The sequence below is a fragment of the Oryx dammah genome, unplaced genomic scaffold, assembly GCF_014754425.2.
Source record: "Oryx dammah isolate SB20612 unplaced genomic scaffold, SCBI_Odam_1.1 HiC_scaffold_26, whole genome shotgun sequence".
NCBI classification, from domain to species: Eukaryota; Metazoa; Chordata; class Mammalia; order Artiodactyla; family Bovidae; genus Oryx; species Oryx dammah.
The window spans coordinates 78,998,427-79,025,937 of NW_024070210.1; the positions used below are offsets into that span (position 1 = coordinate 78,998,427).

The 27,511-nt window shown below is 46.8% G+C and overlaps 1 protein-coding gene across 5 annotated transcripts in view; it reads right to left on the reverse strand.

Moving 5' to 3' along the window:
* Position 1: 1 nt before the first annotated feature.
* Positions 2–27,511, reverse strand: part of SLC7A7 (solute carrier family 7 member 7) — a 33,252-nt gene continuing 5,742 nt past the window's right edge. For all 5 annotated transcript variants that reach the window (XM_040227202.1, XM_040227203.1, XM_040227204.1 and 2 more), the window contains 9 exons: positions 26,010–26,552; positions 5,620–5,745; positions 4,145–4,289; positions 2,665–2,788; positions 2,313–2,416; positions 1,948–2,044; positions 1,133–1,282; positions 742–925; positions 2–526 (listed from right to left, as the gene is read on the reverse strand). In XM_040227202.1, the coding sequence (XP_040083136.1) occupies positions 417–526; positions 742–925; positions 1,133–1,282; positions 1,948–2,044; positions 2,313–2,416; positions 2,665–2,788; positions 4,145–4,289; positions 5,620–5,745; positions 26,010–26,508 (1,539 nt within the window). In that variant the 5' untranslated portion in view covers positions 26,509–26,552 and the 3' untranslated portion in view covers positions 2–416. The remainder of the gene's footprint in view (positions 527–741; positions 926–1,132; positions 1,283–1,947; positions 2,045–2,312; positions 2,417–2,664; positions 2,789–4,144; positions 4,290–5,619; positions 5,746–26,009; positions 26,553–27,511) is intronic.

Consider the following 27,511-nt stretch of genomic DNA (forward strand, 5'->3'; position numbering starts at 1 on the left):
GTTCAGAAGCATACCCTTTTATTGACTAGCACCTGTGACAGTTTCATGTCTCTAAAGGAGACAGGAAGTTAAAGCACTGATGGATTTTCCAGTGGAAGAGGAGCGGGCAGACACGCTGGAGGTGAGTGGATATCTTAACACATGGGGACGTGCTACTGGAACATCCAAGCTCACACCTAGCATGCTTCCCATCACAGTCTGCTTTATGTCCCTTTAAAAGAAACCTGTAATAATATGTAGCAAAACAAATAAATTACTCTCCATCTCTCAGAAAGCAAGTTCAGAGGTTGCTGAAGCTGCCTAAGAGGCTTCTGGACAGGTGCCTCCAAAGAAGTGAGCTTTCCTTTTCAACTTCCTTGCCTCCAGCCAGCAGGAGATACAAGCCCCTGCTTTCCACATCTCGAAATTTCTTGTGGTTATTTAGACTTGGGATCCTGTTGCTTGAACTGCTCTCCTCCTCCATCTTCCAAATCCATCTCTGCAGCAACTGACATACATAGGACCTGGAGGTACCACGTGACAGAAGCTACAAAGAGAGGTTTGAGTCAGAACTGAGAAGGCAGTTGGACTGCGTCCAAGTGGCACTGCATGGGGCTGGGCCCAAGGGGACAGTTTCGGTTAAGCCTGAGCAACAGGGGCTGTGGCAGAGGTGGCTTGGGAGGTTAAGAGTTGCAGAAGAAGAAAACAAACCCAACCCTAAGCTGTCCAATAGCTGAGCTGACTTGAGGATCCAAGGCTTACCCACAATCCTGCGGAGGCAAAGAGGTCGTTTGTGTTCTGGCACTCTGATGATGAAGAAGTAAAAGGGCAAGCCTGAGACAGCAATGCCAATACCGATGAGAGAGTTGACGGTATCACTGTAGAGTGGAACAGCCACCAGGAAGATGGTGCAGAGGCAGAAGACAATGGGGAAGAACAGGCTGAGCTAAGGGCCCAGAAGAAACAATTAGAGGTTAAACAGGTCAGGGTGGACAGCCACGATAACGCCCCACTCCTGTAGAGCAGAGTGCTGAGCCTTCCTGTCATCCCCTTCATTTCAATGAGTACCACCCACAGTTCTGGGCCAAGGTTTCTGAGAAGGTATCAGAATCCCTGGAGCAGGTACAGCAAAGGTGGGGTGGGGAGGAGCTACCTTGAGAGGACGAGGCCTATCGGGCTCCTTCCAGCGCAGATAAAGCTGACCCATGATAGAGAGCCCCACGAAGAACCAGTAGCTGAAGCTGTAGTAGTTAATGAGCTGAAAGATATCCTCCACACACAAGTAGATCAACGCCATGAGACCCTGTAGGCACAAGCCCATGTCAGCTCCTGTCAGCCTCTGTCACGCAAAGCAGTTTCCAGTCCCCTTTATCCCATAGATCCACCCCCCTCGTTAAGTCGTCAGTTTCTCCAACTGTCCTTTTCTGTTCCCACCCTTGCCAGCTTAATCTGTACAGCACAGCTCAAAACAGTTCCTCAAATAGCTTTTGCCCCAGAACCTCTCCAGAATGGCTCCAACCTACACTTCCAGCTTTTACCTTCTACTACCCAGCTCCATACCTCCAGACTGCTGATGCCATTTGTCTAACCTAAAGCCTATCGATATTTGCAACCCTAAACTTGAAGACCCATTTCAAATTCTCCAAAGTCTGTCTTTCACTTCTACCCCTACAAAAACGACCATTTCTCCCCATAAACACTACATCTTTATCTGCCACCGTAGTCATTACAATGTATTCCATGACCATTATGCCTCACCCTAGACGAGGAGGCCACCATTCCTTAGAGAAGATGGATTCTCTTCAGAACCACCGCAGCAGTTAGCACAGTGCCTTGCCCATGGTGAATGGTCCACTAATAGTTTTCTATTAGAATATTTAGAGCTTCTTGGAAGCTAGAACAGTTGTATCTACTGTTCCTAAAGTTTCCCCATTACCTGGATTTCAGCCCAATCTTGAGATCACTTACATTGAAGAGAAGAGCTGGCACCGGTGTGAACCGCTCCACGTGAATCATGCAGATGGTATCAGGGAGATGGCCTTCTCTTGAGCCCACAAAGAAAAGCCTATTGGGGGTAAGACAGGAGAGGCTGAAAACCGTGGGGGACATGGGTGTGGCCAGGTTCATGTGCCACAAGTCCTTCCCTCCATCAGAAGGGTTTGATTAATTGGAAAGAAGTTGAATACCAAGATGTGTGAGCACTAGAGGCTGCTGATGGGAATGAGGCCAAAGGATTGACTACCATTTGGGGAGCATGGTGACTCAAGTGGGTCCTGGAAGTCTGGCTCTGCCATAGCTCTTCACAATACTCCTCAGTAAAAGAAGACTCATACCTAGACGCAGCCAGGATGGAGGCATTGAGGCCACCAAAGCAGGATAATGCAACCGCAAATGGAATGGTCCAATTGAATATGCCAAAAATCTGGTCTGCAAAAGTCTAAGGGGAAGAAATGGAGAGGAGTCATTAGCAGGACCCAACAGAGATGGAAGGCAAGGACAAGCATGCCCCCGGTCCCTCTGCTGGCAACCCAGCCCTTCTTAAAGAGCATGGCTAACGGGACCTGACAAGCCCAGTGTCCTAAGCGTACTCCAAGGACTACCGGATTTCTGGGACTCCGAGGAGCAACGTCATACCCCAAAGCCCACAGACACACCCTCACCCTTCTGCTAGTGAAAACCCTTTACCACAGCAACAGCATCGCTTGCCAGGATGTCCCTCATGTTGAGCACAGTGTAATAGGCCACATTGGTCAAGATGTACATGATGGTGACAATGGGCATGGAAATGCCAATGGAGAGGGGCAGATTCCTGCAGCCAAACACAGCAGTGGATCCATTAGTCCCAGTCGCATCTCCATCGTCCTGTGATTCTTAGACTGCCCGCACCAGTCCAGGGCCAGGGCCTCTAAGGCATTCACCCAGTGCTTTTGCCTTGAAGTTGGAGAGTGGCTTACACTCAAGAACTAAAGAGCATCAGGTGGAAGAAATATCACATTCAGAGAAAGGTCTACATACAAAAGGGAAAGGATTAACTAACAACCATGTCACAGTGTGATAATAGCATGGGAAGGTTTTGTTTTACTCAAGGTTTCTTAGTATCAGGCTTCCTTCTCCAAGATTATCAACACTGGAAAATTTGTCTTAAGGTTAAGTAGAAAAGAAATTATGGAGGGAAATTGTGAAATCTAATCTCCTTAGAGAGTAAGACAGGCCCTCAGTAAGAACAATATGTATACCTGAACAAGCGATCAGAAATATGCCCACCCCACTCCCTTAGAGAACCTTGAGTGCCACCCTAACCCTTGGCCAAGAGAAAGACTTAAAGACAGCTCATAGTCCCTCTGGCCCAAAATAAGCCATGATCTTTATAAATGTTCTTTGCAGTGAGACTTGGAGCAGGGTCGGGGTAGAGAGGGGCAAATATTCAAGTCATTCAGCTTCTGTCCAGTAGGTGGAAGCACCACCCAGGCCTCCCATCAGCTATTGTGTGCTCCCAGGGTTGCAACACGATATTTGTCAAGAATACTCATTGTTTTTCAAAGCCAAGAGGAGTTTATTATTATTTTGACTTAAAAATTTCAGAAACCTCATTTCCTGGCAGATCTTAGTTCCTAGAGTCACTAAATAGGGAGCAGGCAGACATGGCAGTGAATTCCCTCGAGGTCACCCAACGGATCAGTGGGGAGACAAGTCCAGGCCCTCTGACTCCCTGGGCAGTGCTTTTCACTCTCCGTGACTACAGGACAGTTCAGTGGTGTCCTGAAACAAACAATACCACTGAGTCACCTAGGAATTTGAGAAACATGGGATCAGAAGGAAAAGGTTTCTGGTACTCTGTGACCTAAAGTTATAGGAATAAGGGTGAGTGAAAATCTATCAAGGAAAGTCAGTTTTTTTAATTAAAAAAACACAAGCATATGATACAGCCTACTTTGATTAATGCAGAAATGCCCAAATGTGAAAAGCCCTGTAAAAATTTTTTTTTAGTACAAGAAAGTTCACCTCTTAGCCCTGTTACTGTGATCATGGACCAGTTACTTGTCCAGCCTCAGGCCTGTCAAAATGATGCTGACAAAACTGACCAGGTGTATGCCATCAGCACACAGTAGGGGTTCAGTAAATGACAGCTGCCATCGCTATGGAAAGTTGATAGTGAAGTACCTACCTCTCAGGGTTCTGGATCTCTTCAGTGACATAGTTGAGGGTGTCCCAGCCAGAGTAGGAGAACAGAGCCGAGTACAGTGCCAGAGCAATGTCACCCACTGAAAATGATGAACCCTCAAAGGAATTTTCAAAGTGAGTCGAGGCTCCTGCAACCCAGAGAACACAGCAAGGCAGAAGGATTAGTGGCCTATACCCCAACTACAAGGTGATTCAGTAAGGGAGAGGAGGAATATGACAATAATAGAATGCCTGTGGTTTCGAACACCTTAGCAGTAAGGGTACCAGTGAAGGAATGGGGAGCAGAAGAGAGACACCTACAGAAATGGGCCAGAGTACAGGGATCAGCTGCTGCTGCTAAGTCGCTTCAGTCGTATCCACCTCTGTGCGACTCCATAGACAGCAGCCCACCAGGCTCCCCCGTCCCTGGGATTCTCCAGGCAAGAACACTGGAGTGGGTTGCCATTTCCTTCTCCAATGCATGAAAGTGAAAAGTGAAAGTGAAGTCGCTCAGTCATGTCCGACTCTGTGTGACCCCATGGACAGCAGCCCACCAAGTTCCTCTGTCCCTGGGATTCTCCAGACAAGAATACTGGAGTGGGTTGCCATTTCCTTCTCCAAGCACCCGGATCCTAATAGGAAGGACCCTGGTGAATTTCTAGGGTAAAGAACAACAGAGCACGAGGGCTAGAGAACAGGAGTGACGCAGTTCTGTCTGCTTCCCTCCTAACACCACACAGCTGACACGGAGTGGAGGAAGGGCAGGGTTCAGTGTGCCCAGTCAACAGAGTAGTTACAGGCGTTCACACCCGGAAACCGGGAGAGGAGTGAGTACCACAGGTTCATTTCTGTCCATGCCCACTCCCAGGGGGAGAACAGTCACTGCCACAGCACTGGACTCGACAATCTGCAAAAGCTGGCTCAAGATCCACCTCCCCTGAGAGGCAGCATGCGTAGACACGACGGGACAGGTTTTGGGGTCAGTCTGCCTGGTACAGATTTCAGCTCCATGATTTAAGCTGGGGCTTCCCTGGTAGCTCAGATAGTAAAGAATCCGCCTGCAGTACAAGAGACCCAGGTTCGATTCCTGGGTCAGGAAGATCCCTTGGAGAAGGGAATGGCAACCCACTCCAGTATTATTGCCTGGAGAATCCCATGGACAGAGGAACCCATTGGGCTACAATCCATAGGGTCACAAAGAGTTAGACATGACTGAGGACCCAGCATGCACTTAAGCTAGGGACTTTAGAGAACTCCTTGGCTGTCCAGTTGTTAGGACTCTGAGGCTTCCATTGCAGAGGGCACAGGTTCAATCCCTGGTGGAGGAACTAAGATCCCGCAAGCTGTGGGGCATGGCCTAAATAAAAGGGAATAATAACAGTACCTATTAAATGAAATCGTGCACAAAGGCTACTTAGAAGAGTACAGCTCATGGAAAATGCTTAACAAACGTGAGTTGCTGCTACTATTATTTCTTACCCTGGCCAAGTCTAACAATGCCTGCGATGACGATAGCGATCAGTGCCAATACTTTAGCGTAGGTGAAAACATCCTGCACCAGGGTTCCCCACTTGACATAGGCACAGTTAATGAAGGTTAAGAGACCTGAAAGAAAAACAAAGCTGATTGGTGACTGACTCCACCATCCAGAGGGCCTTAGAGCCCCCCCAAGCAATTTTTCTAGTACCCATCACCAAAACAGACCCTTTGGCCAAAGACAGAGGTGTCTGGGCTCTGACCTGCTCTGCACTGGAAACCTCTGCCCAGAATTTCCTCACCATTATCATTCAAAGGCACTTGCTGAGCACCTGGGTGCACAGCAATACACACACACACACATACACACACTCAGCAGTTATATAAGAGATACAAAGTGACTGGATCTGCTTACACACAAATGTGCTCACAGCAATAGGAGGCAACTGGCGGCAGAACAGGATTAGTGATGTGTTCTGGCTGTTGGCTCTGAAAAGTCACAGTCTCTCCGCATCTCCAGCCCCGTAGCCCCTTATGTGGGCCCAGGAATAAACAGTCTCATGCTGTGGATCACTGTTAACCTTGATGAGCCCTGCTGTAACTTATCCAGTGTCTGGCCCAGCAGGTCAGGATGTGTGACCAGGATTAGGCTGGAGGCCAGACTTCCTGCCTCTGCTGGCCTGTTCAGCTGCTTGTTTTCACGCTTGGAAAGATTCTTAAAACAGGTCCCTATACAAAGGGAACGGGGCATTTTTCCTGAGTGGACAAGGCAAAAGTGAGAGCCATGGCCGTTCCTCAAGTCCTGCCACCCTGGGGTAGAGGCAAACTCTACCTGGAGGAGCTCCAGTGAAGTTCATGGATTGCCCTTAGAGCCAGGGTTCTTAACCTAGGGCTTCCACAAGGCCTGGAATTCTCTGTAAAGTGTTATGTTCATATGTCCAAAGTATATGCATTTTTCTAAGAAAAAGGGTCCATAACTTCCATCAGAATATCAGAGAAATCCACTATCCCTCTCCCACAAAAAAAAAACACCTATAATCCGCTACTTCAAAAGAAGAAATTCTAGAGCGCAGAAGCCCAAACAGGCTGTGAGGTCGACCAGTAGCCCCAGGATGCGGCAGGGGTTGGTAGGGGAGGGGGGAGAAAATCAAAAGAAACAATTCTGAAATTCAGCAGAATGTCCCTCAACCCACACCCCCCCCCAACCTCTTAAACAAGCAGGCAGGCACATACCCCGTAGCTTTCCTGCTGCGGTACAACAGAGCCCGGCACTGCTCCCTCCTTCCCAGCTCAGCAACTGGGGCACCAGGAGGAGGGCTGCCTTCCCAGAGAGAAAGCACTGCGCCTGCCCGCTTCTGGCCCCCAGCTCAGCCCCAGAAACTCCCTGCCTCCATTCTGGCGGTGGTGTGGCCCTTAGGGTTCCAGCCATCCTGGTTTTTTATGTCCTGGTCTCAACACACTCTGGCCCAGGACTACTTCCTCCTGAGGGGCAGGAAAGAGCAACCAAGCTGTCTCACCTTCTGTCTCCCCCTCCCTCAGTGCCCAAGTCTCTTTCTGTTCTTCCAGAAAGGGGGCTTTCCTGTCCCAAACAAACATTAGGCCTTTCTGCCTAATAAGACAATGAACAACCAAACCTTATCACAGGGCTGGGCAAAAATGCACCCATAACTCCAGGCCAATGCAGTGTTAAGTTAATAATTAAAGACACAAGTGTGTAGTCACCACAAGCACCCCCACAAAATGGCCAAATCTTTCAGATCTGCTGATCCTCCTCAGCCAGTCACTCATCCTTCACTCCCCACTGGCTTCTGCCTCCAGCCATTCAGCAGCCCTCATGCCACTTCTCCCCATCCTGTAACCTCCACCCCTTACCCTCAGGCTCTGCTGCTGACACACAAATATAACTTAAGCCAGGCTGGATTAGAAACACCAGGACAACTGGAGCTGCCACATTCACAAAGGAACAGGATCCCATAATTAAAATTCACAGTTAGGGACTTCCCCTAAGAATGCAGGGGATGTGGATTTGATCCCTGGTTGGGCAACTAAGATCCCACATGCCTCAGGGCATTAAGTCCGAGCACCATAACTAGAGAAAAGCCCCCACACAACAACGAAGACCCAAAGCAGACAACATTTTTTTAATTAAAAAAAAAAATTCATGGTTAGCCCTCAGCATCAATGGACGGGAGGCTTTAGGGATTGGCTCTAGCTCTGAGTCAGTCTGTAGCCACGTTCCACAAGGTTCTGTTCTCAGCTCTGTCCAGGGAGCTAGACTGGGAAAAGCCGACCCATTACCCTTTACTACAGCAAATTCTGAAAAGAAAATACAGGGGTCGTTTACATTTTAATCCCTACAGCTTCTCTAGTCTACTTCCATATCCATTCCTTTGACCACCAGTGTTTCCTCCTCCCCGACTCCTGAGCCTTTGTTCTCAGCCATGGACCCACCATCACCCCCTGATCTGCTCTCTGTATTGAGCATGGGAGGCTCGGTTTGAATGAAAAAGGGAATCCTCTGGAAAGAGTGCCAGCCCTCATCTTCCCCAGCGCTCAGCTGCCTCCAGGGCCTCTTGGCCGTGAGAGCAGGAAACGGGTCCCGCAGGCAGCAGTGCTGACTGAGCTCTTTGTCCCCACCTGCAGCGGATACAGCTGACCGGTGGCCCCGGAGCCCAGCCAAGTGCACTGTTCTTGAAGTGGAGCCTGACCTCCTGCTTCAGAGGCAAGGAAGTGGGTGGGGTAGGGCCTAGGGTTAGGATAATATAAGGACAAGGGCATTTAACCTCAAGGATCAGGGATGCCCTACCCTCCTAGGTACAATTCAGTCTCCACCCAGTGCTGGGCCAAGTCCACAGGAAGATGGCCTGAAAATCACCTCGGACCCTTGGCTCAGGTGCACCTCCATTCCTGCTTTGACCCCTGCTTTGGAGGAAGAAGCAACTGTGAAGAAGTCACTCCTATAATTTCTAAAGAGATGCTCCTCAATGGGCATGAAACCTAGTCTCCATGGACACCTAGAGAAGGAGGCTAGTTCCAGCAATAAGGCCCAGCGTCAACTCTAGAACTAAAAGCAAGGAGAGTACCTGCATGGGCTAATCCAGAACAGAACAACTCAAATGCCAATCAAGAGTAGCTAAATGAATACAATGGAGTACTACACAGCAATAAAAATGACTCATCTACAACCACAGACAAAATCTGGAATATACTTCACAAACATTAAGTGAACAAGCCAGACACGAGAGGACATACCCTTTGTGTCTATTTACATAAAAACAGGCTAATCTATGCTACTAGAAATCAGAACAGAGATTTCCCTTAAAGTGTGCATGGTGAGCATGGGGGAAGTGACTTGAACACAAGAAAGGTTCAGGGGGCTGCTTTCTACAATCTGAGCACACATCAAGCTGTACACTTATAAAATGTGCACTGTTTCTTCTCTATATATACACTTGAATAAAAAATTAAAATTGAGGTTAGCTTGCTTTTAGCAAATCCATCCAGGTTATTAAAGATCCTCCTTTCTTCCCTTCATATTTTGCTAACCAGTTTTAACAGATGAGCCTAGAATCTGGGCAGGAATCAACCTCAGATTACCAGTGCAGAATGCACAGAATCCACCTCTTTCTCTTTTTTTGGAAAGCCAGGTTATCACTTGTGGTGGGCATAGTATTGACCCTGAGAAGCAGAAGAGTCAGCAAAAGACTTCTGATGTGAGAAAGACTTGACTAGCTACAGCTGGCTTTGAGGATGGAAGGGGGTCATGAGCCCAGGAATCTGGGCAGTCCCTAGAAGCTAGAAAAGGTGAGAAAATGGAATCTCCCCTAGAGCCTCTAGAAAGGAACCCAGCAACACTGACACCTTGACGTTAGCCCAGTGGGACCCATTTCAGACTTCTGACCTACTGAACTGTGAGATAATAAATTTGTGTTGTTTTAAACCACTACATTGGTGGCAATTTGCTACAACAGCAATAGAAAACTAATACATCACTCAATAGCTTCCTTTTTACACCCTTCCTATTCTCCAAGATCCTGGAGATGCCTAGTGGTCACTGTCATCACAACTAATTATAAATCCTTTCCATTTGCTTGAAGGGGGTAGTTGTTGTTGTTTAGTCACCAAGTCATGTCTGACTCTTCACGACCCCATGGACAGAAGCACCTCAGGCTTGCCTGTCCCTCACCATCTCCCAGAGTTTGCCCAAGTTCATGTCCATTGTAAGTGGGTAGTTAAAAACATTTAAAGCAATGACATGCTTTATTACTACCTCAACTCTCTTGGTTTTGTTTCTTTGTTGGCCTAGATCTATTGGCTTGTTGGGTTTTTATTGAACCCTTTCCAAGGTGAGCAATTCTTCTGCAGGTAAAGTTAGAGAAAAAGTGGGACTGTGGTGTCTCCTTTCTCTCTACCATCTACTATCACAGATCTAAGTGACCCTAGGGCATCCAGCCTTTCTCCTGTTCTTCTGACTCTGAACATTGCTCTCAGAACCTTTTGTTGACCTTAGTCACTTCTTCAGGTCTTAGTTTATTAACCTTCAGGACACTCTCCTCACAGGTCTGGGCCACTCCTATATTTATTTAGTCTTGATTATGTCATCTCTCATTACCTCTTGTATATCTTGTTTCTAAAAAATCTAAGGTCATCAAAAATCAGTGAATTCAACCACATGTCTTCTTCGGATGATTCTCCTATTCTTTCTAAAAAAAGATAATGTCACTATTTTATCAGAGTTTCATTTTGAAGACAACCCTGGTCTTTGTTGTTTTTAATTCCCTGGCTATAAAATTATAATTCCTTGTCCTGAATTTTCCTGCAATCTCTTTGCCTAAAATTTAGAGTACATTTTGGAGGAAATTTAGCATTTTTTTTTTCTGGGAAGTACCAACTCTGAGAAGGCATAGTCACTTCTTCACAAGGATTCCACATTTCCCCTGGTTATAGAAAATAATAATAATTAATCTTTATCCTTTATATATTCACATTGAAGTCTTTGTGGATTACATACCTTGATGTTTTGGATTTGATTTAAATAATCTAGTGGTGGGTGATGAAAGACTGGGGGGAGCATAGACACTGATAAACCAGTGGTGACAGTCATTGACCTGGTGTTTGAACCCTTAGAGTTCATTGTATAATTTGCTCTACTTTTGTATATCTGAAAATTTCCACAACAAATCATTTTTTTAATGTAGAGAAGTACTGCTCCTGATAGAAGGCAACTGATTTTAGCCAAAGAAGCTCAGGGAATTGAAGTTTCCATTGCTACCATATTTCCCTTTTGTACAAATTTTATGATTTGTACTTAAGAGGACAGTAAAATATTTATTATTCTCATCTGATGCTGTGCAGTATACGCCCATAATTACATCATTCCCACTTCTTTTTGCTTTTGTCCTCTTGTTCTCTTTACCACGCTTCTTCCTTTAGGGTGAGGGGTTTATTGCCATGCTCTTTACTAAGGGAAACCTTCAGCAGAAATCCCTAGGTAAAACCCAAGAGCCCTCTAACAGCACCATGTAGTAATTCCTCCCATAGTAAGCAGACGGGATTAACAGAGGGTAGGCCCTTGGCACCCTTTCTAAGAGATGGGCCACATATCTGTAATGAGGAAGGAAGAGACTTCTCCTGCTTACTTGTGAGAAGCAGCCCTCCTGTAGGGAGAGAACTGGAAGCAGTAGCAGACAGTATTGTCCATTACATTTGCAGGGAAAGTAAAAAAGGAGAGGGAAAATCCTCTCCACAGGTTTCTGAATCTTGGTCCTAAAATTTCCCTCTCACTGCAATCAATCCCAGAGGGAGCAGGCATCCCTTATTACCGCATATCCTCATACAAGTACCTCTCTTTGATATACTACAGCAATCTCAGCTCTTCTATAGGTCCATCACTTTTGAACAAGGTATGCATCCCAGGTAGCTCAGTGGTAAAGAACCTCCTGCCAATGCAGATGTGGGCTTGATCCTTGGGTCGAGATGATCCCCTGGAGAAGGAAATGGCAACCCAAGTGTTCTTGCCTGAAAAATCCTGTGGACAGAGGAGTCTGGTGGGCTACAATCCATTGAGTCTCAAAGAGTTGGATACAACTGAGCATACACGCGTGCTCTTTCACTGTGATGTTCTGATCAAATATGAAATTGCTTCTTCCCGCAGTAAAAGTAAAAAGCAAATGTATTTATTAGCCTCACTGAATGCTGATAAGTCCAAAAGCATCACTCCCAGTCTTCTAGCTTCTACAAATGCATTACTGAGCAACTTTTCACCTTTATTCTTCTTTCCCTATAATATCACATAGCCTCCAAAATACCCAGATGAATACTTTTATCTGTGTATTTTTCTCCTTTCCTCTAAAATTTCAGTTCAAAGTTTTATTAAATGCACCTCTCCCAATCTCTATGAAATCTGCTCCTCACCAGAGTGTCTCTTTCTGGGTGTCTTGGCATTTACATTTCAGCACTCAGTTCTGTGTTCTTTTTCTTCCACATTCACAGCCTTCAAATGACAGAGATGAAGATTTCACCTGCCACTCAGTTTGCTGTCTCAGACTTCAAAGTCAGTCGTGACACGTCTCACATGTCTTCTGACTGGTGACATTATTCATTCCTCAACGGTCAACAACAGGATGGCAGTCCCTGGGCTTAACTGGGGTGAGCAAGCTCTTTGTCACATGATCCTCAAGAAAAACCACCCGTCTCTGCATTAGGCCAGGCTGTGTGTAGTCAGAGTCAATGGCTGCGGAGCAGCCTGGCCCCTTAGATGGAACATTCACACCTGCAAACACCAGACGCCTCCAGGGTACACTACCACAGTGGGTCCTCAGCAGGACCAGATGTAAGCTCTCCAAAATAACCTCAGATCTGCTGCCTTAAGCCAGACATTTCAAGTTTTCCCCCCTTTCTCTACTACTGCTTGCTTTTTGTTTTGTTTTCTGGGTTGTGCCACATGGCTTGCGGGATTCTTAGTTTCCCAACCAGGGATTAAACCCAGAGCCATGGCGGTGGAAGCACCACGTCCTAACCCCCAGACCACCAGGGAAGTCCCACCACTGCTTGTTTTGGTTTTTGTTCTCTGATGGTGGTTTAGGACTCTCTCTGCATCTCAAAAATCCCTTTTTCTTCTTAGCTTCCTTGATGGGTTATTTCTTCCTTCCAAGGAGCCACTGTATTTCCCAGATAACAGATGACCCTCAAACTCTTTTACCTTTACAGGCTACAGAAATTTTGCTTACTGTAGCATCATGTGTGACAGCATCTGGCAGGAAGACACACAGAGCATAAACCCTGTGGGTCACTCGATCAGATCCCTCCCACTCTGCCTACTGGACTCAGCATTTCAGTCTCCGTGGCTCCGCACCGCCCAGATGGAACAAGCAAACGGGCAGGCTCGCCTATTAAAGCATTCCATCAGCTCCCATCCTGAAGCTAGCGAGTCCTGGTTAACTGGATTCTTACTGGTTTGCTCAGCTAGGTCCAGTTCAGGTTCTAAGAAGTGGGACAGCAGGCCCGAGTCAGCATCAGAATGGCCCAAAGAATGTGAACCTGCAGCTCTGGGCCTCCACCTCTGCAATTCTCAGAAGGGCTGAGATGGGGCTCCCCTCGGGGAGTCTGGTTATCTGCTTGCCTCCGGCTACCTTAGTTCATCACAAAACAAAATCCTCACATACAGAACTACCCAGATCAAGGCAAGCCCAAACCCTCACTTAGCTCTCCTGGCTCCACACAGGCATCACTTGACAAGCTTTAACAAAGTCCAGTGCTCAGGCCCCACCCAGGCCAAAGAAGCCAGGCTCTGGGGTGGAGCCCAGGCATCGGTATATTTTTAAAGCTCCCCAGGTGATTCTAATGCTGCCAGTTGATAACCTCTCTTCCCAAGGCCCCAGTTAGTTCTCAGCAGCAACTTTCTGCTTCCTCAAGCCTTGTCCTCCAAGTCTATTCCCATTCTTCTACCCAGTGGTTCAGAGCTATTTGATTGATGAAGAGGAGAGGGAGAGGATGGGGCAATGTTTTTTAAACCCCCTTGGTGACTCCAATGTTCAGCTGAGATTGGGGCCCAAGCTCTTTTACCAGCCTCCTCTAGGCCATTTCCTCAACCTCTTCTGAGACAGAGAGAAAGAGAACAGGAAAAGAGAGTAAGGTGAACCCCTGAAAAGCCTTGGGGCTCAGGCCAGCACAGAGCCCCACCACCCTCCCTGCTGGTGACAGGTCTGTTCCAAGGTCCGTGGTGACCCCCTCCCAGAACGACTCTAGTCCCTGTGTTGCTATCAATGTGGAACATGAAATGTAAGCTTCCTCGCCCCTAATGTACAATGGAAAACCCCTCTGGGAGAGGCAACCAGCTTCCAAGCAGAAAGTTCAAAGGGCAATAGGCAGTTGGGGGCCCAGCGTCTGGCTGTTCCACCTCATTAGCCGCAAGGACATGAAGTCAGTGGTTCTGGTACCAGAAGAAGCTGCCCGAGGGCGGGGGCCAAAGCTCTCAGAGATCTGAGGTCCTCGGGAGTCCATGAGCAGCTCAAGCAGTCGCCCTCCCCTCAGCCCACAGCAGCCATCTGCACCACCAGCACCCTGAGAGCCAAGAGCAGGCAATGCCCTTCTCTGCCAAGATGAACATGGAGCCGGACCTTCTGTTCATTCCTCCAGCCGACATTCGCTGAAAAGCGCCTGCTGCTGCTAAGTTGCTTTAGTCGTGTCCAGCTCTTTGGGACTCCATGGACTGTAGTCCACCAGGCTCATCTGTCCATGGGATTCTCCAGGAAAGAATACTCGAGTGGGTGCCATGTCCTCTTCCAGGGGATTTTCCCAACCCAGGGATCGAACCCACATCTCTTACGTCTCCTGCGTTTACCACTAGCACCACCTGGGAATCAACTATATGCATACATATAACCCTTTCCTCTTGAGAAAAGCACTTACTACACACAGATCACAAGGGTCAAGGATCAGGGACACCAAGACTATCTGATACTAAAGATATCAGTCTGTTCACAGCTCCCCCTCCAGCCCCACATGTGTGCTGCTAGCCGACTGGTACGGAACACACAGGAGATAAAGCGTCCCACTACCCAAAGGCAAAGATCTAGACCAAAAAAACTGGGTCACAGGGAGGGTGAGTGTAGGCAAGACAGGAGCAGAAACATCCAGGGCTGCTAACAGTGGGCCAAAGCAGGGAGTTCCCTGGGGGTCTAGTGGTCAGGACTCAGGCTTTCACTGCCCTGACCTGGATTCAATCCCTGGTTGGGGAACTCCCAAAAGCCAGAAGTCAAAATAAATAAATAAACAATGGACCAAAGCACATTGGCTCTAAAGAAAGGGCAGTCAGTCAGGGCAGTCAGTCAGCTGGGTTTCTGGACACCTAGTCCTAACAACGCCACCTTCACCTCCCCCTCAAAGAGGAAGAGGAGTCTCACCATCCCTGCTGATCTCGAAGCTACTTAAGATTAAAACTGCTTTTAATCATCTAAAGACAGAATACAGAAAGTCAAGGTTTTAGAAATTAACAAGATGTATATGACTGTGAGTATAACTTGCAGCAACAGATACCATTTTTGGCTGACAATTATGTCACTCACATTCTTACGTGTGTGCATGTATGTGAGTTGATCAGTCATGTCCAACTCTTTGCGACCCCATGGACTGCAGCTCACCAGGCTCCCCTGTTGATGGGATTTCCCAAGCAAGAACACTGGAGTGGGCTGCTTCTCCAAGGGATCTTCCTGACCCAAGGATCAGACCCAGGTCTCCTGTATTGTGGGCAGATTCTTTACTGTCTGAGCCACCAAGGAATCCCAACACTGTTACATACATTATCTAATTTAATCAAACAGAGTAGGTTTATTATCTTCATCTTACAATTGAGGGAACTGAGGCTACTCACTGGCCAGCTCCAAGACTTGTACACGTTGCACTATACCATATGCTCTATTGGCATGCAAGGATGTGGGCCAGGGAGTGGGACTGTTGCCCTCTGGGGCATCAGGGTTTCTGGCTGCAAAGAACTGAAGCAATCCTCAAAGAGCTCCTAGAAGCCAGAGTAATTAGTTTCAGGAGAGGCCAAATGCACACCCCTCTGGCTGGGAAAAGTAACCATTTATAGCACCCTGGACAGGACAGCAAGGTTCCTTCAGAACTCAGAATTCATCCACTCATCCATTCATCCCCCCATGGACCCACCCATCCAACAAGCATGTGTTGAGCCTGAATCCACCATATTCCAGACCCTGTGCAGACTCTGTGTTTAAGACCCAGTGCCCTGGGACTTCCCTGGTGGTCCAATGGCTAGGACTCCACGCTCCCAACGCAGAGGGCCTTGGTTCAATCCCTGGTTGGGGAACTAGATCCCACATGCCGTATGTAACTAAGAGTTTGCATGTGCAACTAAAGATCCCACATGCCACGGCGAAGACTGAAGATTTCACATGGTGCAACTAAGACCGGGCGCAGCCATGTAAATAAGTTTTTAAAATATTGAATCAGGTGCTGTGAAAGTCACTGAGAGGCAACCCATCCGTTCTGGGGCAGCAAAGTGGGTTCAGTTAGACACCAGGGCCATTGCTACCTGGACCGAGTGTAGACGCTCATGCTGGGGTTGAGGGAAGGGAGGCGGAATTCCTGGCAGAGGGGGTACCATGTAATTATCCTAACAATGAAATCAGCAAAGAGCGGAGTCACCCATGCATACAAACAACTTATTTATGCAATAATCGATCAATGATTCCAAGATCCATTCCCAATACTAGTTAGTTCATCAGCAGCTTTAAAGGAAGATTATGCCTGTAAAGGAAATACATGCCACCCCGAAAGAAGCAGAATCTTTATTTGCTCTCTTGAAACTGTCACTGACGAAAAGGATGAAAGTATGGTAGAAGTATAGATCATGCTTCTAGAGGTAGAATCCCCTTCTACAGATGAGGAAACCAAGGCTAATAAATTCAACCTGCCTGATTCCATGGTCTTAACCACCCTGCACCACAAGGGGTGAGGGGATGCTGTGTACCATTCAAGGGACAGAGATGCTGACTCTGGGCACCCAAGCATTCCAATGAAGAAGGCCTCATTGTAGGCCAAGAATACTTCAACCAAGTTGAGAAATACATCCCCAAACCAACATAAGGCAGGCTTGTCTTCCCCATAAGCTCCTCCCTCAGCCTGAGTCCCTGCCTCTAACAACTGCCCTTCTTGCCTGCAGAGTCCATCTTTTAGAAAGCACACCTGCATTCCCTCACCTGCCCTTGTCTCCACAATGCAGCTCCATGACTCCAGTGAAAAACCTGCCAAAATGCTCCTTGACGTCCTTCTTCTCAAGTCTAATGCTGTTCTACTCCTGATCTTACTTAACAGTTCTTCCAAAAAAGACTAATTTTGAGCGCAAACCAACCTCTCTTGGGAGCTCTGCCTTTCCTCTGAACACTTTACATATCTGTCTCTCCCATCAACTGTGAGCTCTGTGCGGGTCGACACTGGGTCACACTTATCCTTGTATCCCCAGGCCCTAACCCAGAACTAGGCATAGAGTAGATACTCAATAAATCTTGCAGGATGAATAAGCCATCTGTCTGAAATCTAACTCTACCCTCATTGCCCTGAAAGTTCCCTCTCCAAAGTCACCAGTTGACTTTGATCACCAGTTGATCTTCATGTTGATAAATTCAACTCCACTTGGTCCTATCTAGCTTGACCTCCTAGCAGATTGGACACTGTCGGCCACTGACTTCTCAAATTGCTCTCCTCTTTGAAGAATTCTAAGAGTATATCCTAAGCCCTTTTCTGTTCCCTTTCTTATTCTCTCCTAGGATGATCTCATCTCCTACTATGATTTCAGCTATACACTGATGATTCCCAAAAGTATATCACCAGCCCAACTGTCATGACTCCAGATACATATGAATATCCAACCACCTACTCAGCATCACCAGGCACAAATTGATCCCAACAATTTCCAGCAAACCTACTGCTCCTCCAGTGCTCCCCCATAAGTAAATGGCAACACCCTTCACCCAGTTGCCCAAGCCAGATGCCAGATCGAAGTATCTTATCATCATCGACAACCTCTACCTGTACCTAATCGGTATCCAAGTCTTAACCAGTCCCTTCATCCCTAAAACATGACTCCAGTCCAAGCCACCATCATTTATCACTTCATCATCTCTCATCTCTCTCAAGATCACGGCAACAGCTTCCTAACTGGTCTCCCTGCTTTCCATCCTGCAAAGTCAGAATAATCTTTCTAAAAATCACAAGTTCTAAAATCTAAATCACAAATATCACTCCCCTGCTTTGAAAGCCCAAAGAGGTTTTTCACTGCCTTAGAAGAACCCCACCAAGGGACTTTGCCAGTGGTCCAGTGGTTAAGACTCTGCCTTCTGATGCAAGGGGCACGGGTTCAATCCCTAGGTGGGGAACTAAGGTCCAGGAAAAAAATGTAATTTCTCCCTAACTTTTAGGACTTCCCTGGTGATACAGTGGTTAAGACTTCATTTTCTAATGCAGGTGGTGTGGGTTGAGTCTCTGGTTGGGGAGCTAAGATCCCTCACAGCCTCATGGCCAAAAAACCGAAACATAAAACAGAAGCAACATTGTAACAAATTCAATAAAGACTTTAAAAAATGCCCCACATCAAAAAAAAAAAAAGAGGCAACTCACCAAACTCCTTAATAAAGCATGTGCTATAGATTGTGTTTTCCAAAGATATCTAGGCAATATCTCCCATCCCATGTGTGCTTTTCATACACTGTGATTTTAACACTCTGCCCATCAAGAGATAGGGTCTGTGCCTCTTCTTTGGAAACTGGATGGTATTCTGTGAATGTTTCTACCCACATAGTACTGTAGCAGGAGGGATACCATGCAACTTCAGAGGCTAGGTCATAAAAGGCAAGGCAACTTCCACTTTGCTTGCTTGGATACTCATTCTTAAAGCCTTCGGTCACAAGTAGAACAGTCTGACTGCACTGAGGCTGTCATTACGGGAGGAAGCTCATCATAGTCCATAGGAGAGACCACAGGGAAAAGCCACAACCCACCTTGAGAAAAAGATGCCCATCTAGTCCCCATCTGCTTCAACATTCCTCTGTTTTACAGCTCCTGCCACCATCTAACTACAATCACATAAGAGCCTGAGCCAGAACTGTCCCCATTTAGCTCTTTCCAAATTCCTGAGAAGAACCATGAAAGAATAAAATGACTGAGGTCACTTAGTTTTGTGTGATTTGTTACACAGTGATAAAAAACAAGAACAGTTTATAAAGACCTGAACAACTTATCTGAAAGACCTTCATCTACCTCTACAAGCCAACTCTCAACATTTCCTACCTTAAACTCAATACCTGAACCCCTGAGACTCCCCTGGTGGTGCAGGTATTAAGAATCTGCCTGCCAATGCAGGGGACATGGGTTCAGTTCCTGGTCTGGGAAGATCCCACATGCCTCGGGGCAACTGAAGCCCTCACACCTAGAGCCCGTGCTCCACAGGCAGAGAAACCACTGCAATGTGAAGCCTGCACACCGCAATGAAGAACAGTCCCTGCTTACAGAAGCTAGAGAGAGCCTGGGTGCAGCAACGAAGACCCAGTGCAGCCAAAAATAAATAAGTAAAAATCTTTTAAAAGTAAACAAATAAAGTTTATTAAAAAAAAAAAAGACTCCAAGCTTCTACTGCAGGGGGTGACCAGGTTTGAGCCCTGGTCAAGGAACTAAGCTCCCATATGCCAAGCAGCCAAAACAAAAACAAGAAAACTTGAACCTGAACTTTCAGTGTCTCAAAGATGTCCTTTCTTGTCTTCAAGTTTTCATACATCCGTTCTTGCTGCTTGAGATGCTCCTCTTCCCTCTCTACTCTCGGTTAATTCTTGTTCATCTAGGTGCCAGTGTAAACTTCCTTTTAGAGAGTTTTCAAACCCCTAGGCTAGTTCAGTTTTCCTCCTGTAGCTCCCTGTGCCTTGAAAATCACAATGCTTATCATGATCTACGGTAATCTTGAGTTACCCATCCTGCATACACACAAGCACAATACACACTGAGACCTTCATAAAGTCAATGACCAGTCCTGGGAAAATGGCAAGTGTTTTGTGAATATTTGCTGAATGTTCAGTCTCAGCCCCATCTCTTCCCTGAGCTCCCAAAGGGCACACCCACCTACCATCCTACAAGTAAATTTCATCTTCAACCTGATTCTCTCCTCCCCTTCCCCATAAGTGATGCCACTACCTACCAGCTGCCCAAACCAGAAACCTCATCTCATCATTGAAAGAAGTATGTATCAAGCTCCTCTCTGTTTCTCTTTTAGGTGTACAGTGGATTATAAGCCCCTGTGGCACAGACTCACAGGCTTGTGGATGTTTTCCTCATCACCTGCCTCTCTTACGCGAAACATTCCAGTAAGAGTTATTGGTTGCACCAGTTATAATTTCTTAATACTCTCCTATCTATCCTGTCCACCTCACCTACTGCTGCCCTAGTTCAGGCTTTTCTAGTTTTGCCTAGATCCCTAAGAGAGCTTCCTAACCCATGTCTCTGCCTCCAGCCTTGCTCTTATGTCCCTTCTTCCTTCAAATCCTGTAACAGCTCCTTGTATGCTTCAGAAGAAAATCTAAACCTACTAGGAAGGTTTGGCCTTGTGCACTAACCCCTTACACCCCTTGTGCCCTCACATCCCACAGTCCCCCACACATACCCCACACCCCCACACTTCTTCTCACCTTGTCCCTTAACACTGCCTTTCCCTGTGCCTAGAATTCCTTGCCCCTTCTCCAATTAACAGATATTTACTAAGTACCTAGCAGACATCAGTACACAGCACTGATCAAGGTGCCAGAGACTCAGTAGTGACCAAAACCAAGTCCTTACTCTCATGATGTTTATACTCTAGAGGGAGAGAGACAATAAGCAAATACATAATCAATGTCCGGTGGTAAGGAGTCTATAGACAAGAGACTTCCCCGGCAGCCCCGTGGTTAAGACTCCGCACTTCCACTGCAGGGGGCACGGGTTCCATCCTTGTTTGAGGGAACTAAGATCTTGCATGGCTCACTGCATGACCAAAAAAAAAAAAAAGCCTCTACAGAGAAAAATAAACCAGCTAGAAGACTGAGAGTAAGCATTTTAGACAAGGCAAGCCTTCAGCAAGGTAATATTTGTGCAAAGACATGATGGAGTGGGGGAATAAATTCTAAGGGTATCTGGGGGAAGAGTCTTCCAGAAAAAAGGAAAAATAAGTACAAAGTCCCTGAAGCAGGTACATTCCATGCAAACTGGAAGAAAAGCAATAAGGTCAGAAGCTGGAGCAGAGAGTCGGGGCAAGAGGTCTGAGGCAAGTTACTTACTGTCAGATAGCATTGGCCTTGTGGGCTGTGGTGAGTGGGTGTTTCATGGGCCCCTTGACTTCTTTCCATCCTTCATTGTTGAGAGTGGATCTCATCTCCCGCTCCTAGCACTCATTAGCCCACCCCACCCACTCCCAGCACTCATCACATACAACTGACTACTTTTGCTCTTCTAGTCCACTGACTGTGAGCTCCCTGCAGGAAGGGCTCTTAACCTTTCAGCTCCATATTTTATAGAACCCACCACATTCAATAAATTTTCCTCAAACAGTCAAAACTTTCTTTGTTCTGGTTACACGCCCTGCAAACAATTCCCGGATTACAATTAATAGATGGGTTCCCCAGTGACTATAGTATTAGGAAAGGGGTGTCTTGATCATGAACATATGACTTCTGGTCATTAGAAACCACACAGGTATGTTCACCATGTACACTAATAGGCTGACATCACCACGGACACAACCTTCACTAAGTCATGTCTGACTCTTTGGGACCCCATGGACTGTAGCCCAACAGGCTCCTTTGTCTGTGGGATTTTACAGGCAAGAATACAAGAGCGGGTTGCCATTTCCTTCTCCAGGGGGTCTTCCCAACCCAGAGATGAAACCCGCATCTCCTGCATTGGCAGGTGGGTTCTCTACCACTCACTTGAGCCACCAGGGAAACCCAGGTAAGCATGACTTGGTGGGAAGACGACAACTCTGCGTCACAACAAAGGCATGGCTCCTGAAAGGGCATATGAACAGCTCAGCAGAAGCCCCAGACACCCCCCTTCAACCTCGTCAGTCATGACTGACTGCCCACCTCCCTATTTCAGAAGCTAACCCCATCAACCTTCCATCTGTCCAAGCCTGAATCCTTAGCATCATCTCTGAGAGCTCCTATGTCCTCCACAACCAGAATCGGAAATTCTACCCCTATTTCTTTATCTATTCCTTCATCTCCCTTACAGTGTAGGCCTTCACCACTCTTCAGGTTTCACCTCCCTAACCTGGTCTCCCTACCTTCTATCCCTCACTTTTTTCAAAAACATTCTCTACAAAGTCAGAGTTCCTCTTCAAAGCAACTCTGACTTCATGTCTCCACTTCTTTTTTTTTTTTTTTTTTCATGTCTCCACTTAAAGTCAAAAATTCTTGCCTGCTAACAAGATAAAGTCTAACCTGTTTAGGCCCCTGCCAAGCTGGCCCTGAGGCTACATTCCCAGACTCTCCCTTCTCACCCTTCTCCTACCCACATTCCAGCCACATCAACCACCTGGAATTCTTGAACCTGGACTGGTTCTGTGCCTTTTTGCACCCAGTACCTTCACACGCAGTTCCCTCTGTGAGAAATGTCTGAGGAGACAGCTACATATATATTCAAAATTCAGTGCAGACATCACAGTCCCTACGCTATCTTCCTAAGCACTCCTCCTCACAAGAAGAAAGCCATCTTGTCTGCTCCTAGAGTGTCTCTTTCCTGATTGCTTGTAAATCTTTTCCTCTCCTTACTTCTAGGTTTTCTCTTGAAGGATTGTTGTTGTTTAGTCACTAAGTCGTATCTGACTCTCTTGCGACCCCATGGACAGTAGCCCGCCAGGCTTCTCTGTCCACGGAGTTTCCCAGGCAAGAATGCTGGAGTGGGTTGCCATTTCCTTCTCCAGGGAATCGTCCGGCTCCAGGGATTGACCTCGGGTCTCCTGCACTTCAGGCAGATTCTTTACCTACGGAGCCACTCCTTAAGGGTTATGGTTAGATAAATGAGATATTACTGCCTAGATACTATCTGGACAGAATGTCTTAGCATCTGACTTGTACTGTGTGTGTTCAGTTGCTCAGTCATGTCCAATTCTTTGTGGCCCCATGTACTGTAGCCTGACAGGGTCCTCCATCCATGAGATTCTCCAGGCAATAATACTGGAGTGGGTTGCCATTCCCTACTCCACTGACTTGTACTGAGTGCTCATTAAACAAAAGCTGAAGGAAGAAACTCATGAATCATATGCCCCTAAATTCTTACTTACAATCTCAGTTGCCCTTCTGAACCTTCTTGCAGATCTCTATGTGCCTCTGAAGATTATTAGAGATAGAACAAAGTCCTACAAGCAACTGGGAGAGGGCAATTTTAAACATCACAATCATTAAAACGGTATACTTGAGTCATGATTTATGATTTTCACTGAATCCCATGTCATGCTCCTAGAACCTTGGAAATAACAAGTCACTACACACAGTTATTGAGCCAGCCTCAAACACAAGTCTGGTATGCTTTCACTCTATCGGGCTTATCTCATATATGCCGTAAAACCAGGCACAAAGCTCTGTCTTTTATTAACCAGGGAGCTGTCCAGACTAATCATAACTGTGGCTACTTAACATATATTCTGAGGAGGACGCACATGTGTGCCTATGGGTACCTAGTGCACAAGAGTTTGAGTACCTCCTGACTCCCAAACTAGAAGCAGCAAATTAAAAAGACTACTGAAGGCAGGCCCAAGGTCAGAATCAAGGGAAAACAGCTGTCAGAGAAGACACAGATCAAAATCATGAAAGGAGAAAACCTGAGGCCCTGAAGTCAAGCCAGTCCTCTGAGGCCACTGAAGAAGCAAATATTTATCCCCACCCCAGGAGCCTGGAAAGGCCTCAGTCATATAAGCTTTGACATGTACAGCGGGGTGACCCTGAGTCACACACACGAGTCACATTATGCAGGCAAGAATACATAGCGCTGGTTTGAAAGAGATTTCAATCAAGACAGCTAAAGTAGAATTCCAGGGCTTAAAGGAATGCAGCCATCTTGGAAATCCTACTTAGGTGGAATAATCCTTACTCTACACAACATATGTAACTATATGCCCACGTCTGAGAGGACTCCAAGACCAACAGACCCTAAAATTAGTTTCACTAGTAAGTCATCCTACCAAATCATCTGTTAATGATGCCAGAGAAAACTACAGATTGCATTTAAGACCTCAAGGGAAAATTCCCTTCCTACAACACAGGGCAGTGGCTTTGCCCCTCCCTGAGCAGAGTCAGCATGACGCACAGCCCCACACACAGCCCAAGCCCACGCATGGGCACACGCAGCACAGGAGGCACCCACAGAGCACAGCGGCTCTCTGCACAACCGTCATGGGAGGGAGGCTGGAGAGGGAGCTAAGAGTGAAATGGGGCGGCGGAAAAACTGAAAGGGAAGAGCACAGGAGGGTGACTGAGAGGCTTGATCCAGCAAGCCGACGCCCACCAGGTGCACACTCAGCTGTACCTGACACAAACGCCCGTGCCCCATGGCTGCCCCATGACTTCCCCACAGCAGGGCCAGGGAGGGATCTCCGAGGCCCTAGGGCCTCCCACCCCGGGAGGGCACTTTTCCAGAGCAGAGGCAGCTGAGATATGGGGCTGCAGAGGATCAGCCCCTGGGCACTTCCACGTGGCTTTGCTAAATGTACAAATTTAAATACTATTTATGAGATAGAGAAAAGGCCAGGGTAGGTTGAAATGATAGCTTTAAGAATCTAAGGACTTCCCTGGTGGTCCAGTGGCTGAGACTCCGTGCTTCTAATGCTGGGGGCCAGGGTTCGATTCCTGGTCAGGGAACTAGATCCCACATGCTGCAACTAAGACCTGGCTCAGCCAAATAAATAAATATTAAAAAAAAAAAAGAAGAAGAAGACTCTAGCCCACAAAGAATGTAAACTGGTACAGCCACTATGGAGAACAGTATAGAGGTTCTTCAAAAAAAAAACTGAAAACAGAGTTGCTATATGATCCAACAATCCCACTCCTGGCAGATACCTGGACAAAACTGTAATTCAAAATGATACGTGAAGCCCTGTGTTCATAGCAGCACCATTCACAATTGCCAAGACATGAAAACAAACTAAATGTCCATTGACTGATGAATGGATGCAGCGTATATGCACAATGGAATATTAGTCAGCCATAAAAAAGAATGAAAGAATGCCATTTGTAGCAACGTGGATGGACCTAGAGGTTATCATACAAAGTGAAGTCAAACAAAGACAAATAGCATATGAATCACTTATATATGAAATCCAAAACATGGCACAAATGAACAGACTCAAAGAGAAAACCTGTGCTTGCCAAGAGGGAGGGGGGAGAGGAGGGAAGGACCGGAGCTCGGGATTAGCAGACGTCAGTTATACATGGGCTCCCCGGTGGCATCAGTGGTAAAGAACCCACCTGCCAATGCAGGAGATGTAAGACATGTGGGTTCAATCCCCCGGGTTGGGAAGAATCCCTGGAGGAGGGCATGGCAACCCACTCCAATATTCTTGCTTGGAGAATCCCATGGACAGAGAAGCCTAGTGGGCTATAGTCCACAGAGCTCCAAAGAGTTGGACACGACTGAAGCAATTTAACACCCACACAACTATTATATACAGAACATATAAACAACAAGGTCCTACTGTATAGTACAGGGAACTATATTCAATATCTGTGATATTCCATAATGGGAATGAATATAAAAAAGAATCTATATGTATGTATAACTGAATCACTTTGCTGTACAGCAGAAATTAACACAACCCTGTAAATCATACGTCAATAAAATAAGTTTAAAAAAAGAAAAGAATCTAGCCCACAAAAAACTCATGCAAACAAAATAGGATATTCATGCGAGTGTTATTGGTAAGATTGAAAAACTGGAACCAACTGAAATTGCCATTAACACAGGCCTGATTGGTTAAATAAACAATATAGCCTTAAAATTAACATGGAATAACCTGAAGCTTTTTTTTTTTTTTCAGTAGATCTGTATGTCAAAAAGAACACCACTGATAAATTCTGGGAAAAAAAAAACTGTAGAAATATATGTGTACTATAACCCCATTTTTGTAAAACAGAACAAAACTATATCTCTTAAAGGTAAAGGTCAGCAAGGGCAGAGACTGTTAATGATGTTTACAGTGAGAAGTTGGAAGAAAGGATTTATTTTTTTGGACACTGAAGCCCTTTGAATTTTCACACTTAGCACACACATGAACAACAGCAAAAGTGTTTGTCCGAGGCATTCCTTTCCAGCTCCTTATCAGCTAAGCTGACTCACACCCCAGCCTCTGCCCCAGCCCCACTTACAGATGCAGGCAGCAGCCAGCAGGCGGACAGCGGCATAGGGGGCCAAGCAGTTTGGGAAGATGGGCTGCACCAGGTAGTTGGCAAAGGTGATGGCGATGACGGCCTGGCTGGTGGGCTCGATGATGAGGAGCGAGGTCCAGAGACGGACGAAGGCAAGGAGTCCCCCAAAGGCCTCAAGGATGTAGGCATAGCTGGCCCCAGATTTCTTAATGGTGGTGCCCAGTTCTGCATAACAAAGTGCCCCGAAGACAGAGAAGAGGCCCCCTATTGCCCAGACAACCAGGGAGAGGCCAAAGGAGGCACTGTAGATGAGCACACCTTTGGGGGAGACAAAGATGCCTGAACCAATCATGTTCCCCACAATCAGGCACACGCCATTCAGCAGCGAGATCTCCTTCTTCAGCTTCACCTGCTCCAGCTTGGGGCTGGCCTCACTGGCCAAAGGGGTGGCATCCTCCTCATGGCGGGAGGCCATTTCGTATTTAACGCCGTCAACCATAGTGGAGGAGAAGAAAGCCTTCACCAGCTTCCTGGCATTGCCCTCTAAGGAAGAAAGATGAAGATATATATCAGGTTGGCAGTTACAGAGAACTCTGCGCCCCAGAAGCCAGCATAGGCAATCCACCCATGCCCACCATTTCGGGGACCTTTTGCCTCTGGAATCTCTTCTCCATCTGGCTCATCAAAATGACTCCAACTTGAATCTTGAAAGAAAGGCACTCATTCCCCAGGGAGAAAACATGTTTTTCATTAGGCCGGCGCTTCCCTCCTGATTTACAAAATAGAAAACCAAATTCTGGTTCTATGAGCTCACTGGAGACAGGAAGACAAGCAATTTGGCAATTCCAAGGTGTCACTATCATGACGTAAGCCTGTTTCAGCCTTACCCCCTAAAAGTCTGTCTTCCCTCCAATTTCAGCCTCATCTGTCACGTGATGAGATGCAACCTTGGAAACCGAACTTGCAAGCAGCTAACCTGTGGGTTCTCAACACAACACTGCCCTTTTCACCCAAGGACCCTGGCTCTGGCAAACCTAAAGGCTTCAGAGATCTCTTTCTCTGGAAACTCACAGCCATGAAACAACCGTTAGCTGAACTCTTCAGTCTCAGCAAACCCAAGCAGCCCAGCCCCATCCAGAAAGAAGACAGGCCCTTCTCTTTTCCATGCTTTTCCTTTCCCAGGTACCACAACCCCTAGTACTGCAGGCCTCTAGCCATCAAAACTCTGCATAGTTGCATCACCCAAAAAAAGTATGGATGAGAGATCGATGCTCCAAATGGACAGCCCAACTAGAGACGGCTAGAGGCTGCTGATGACCACTCCCCACCCAGGTGTTGCCGCTGCAGAGACAACACCAAAGCCGAGGCAAGGAAACAGCTGAAGGGGTAGCAAATGCCAGGCATCTCAGAGCAGCAAAAGCTAGGAGGAAGACGGGCCAGACTGGCCAAGCAAGTGGACAGATCCTAGGGCTAGAGGCTCTCAGGAAAAGAAGCGATTGGAC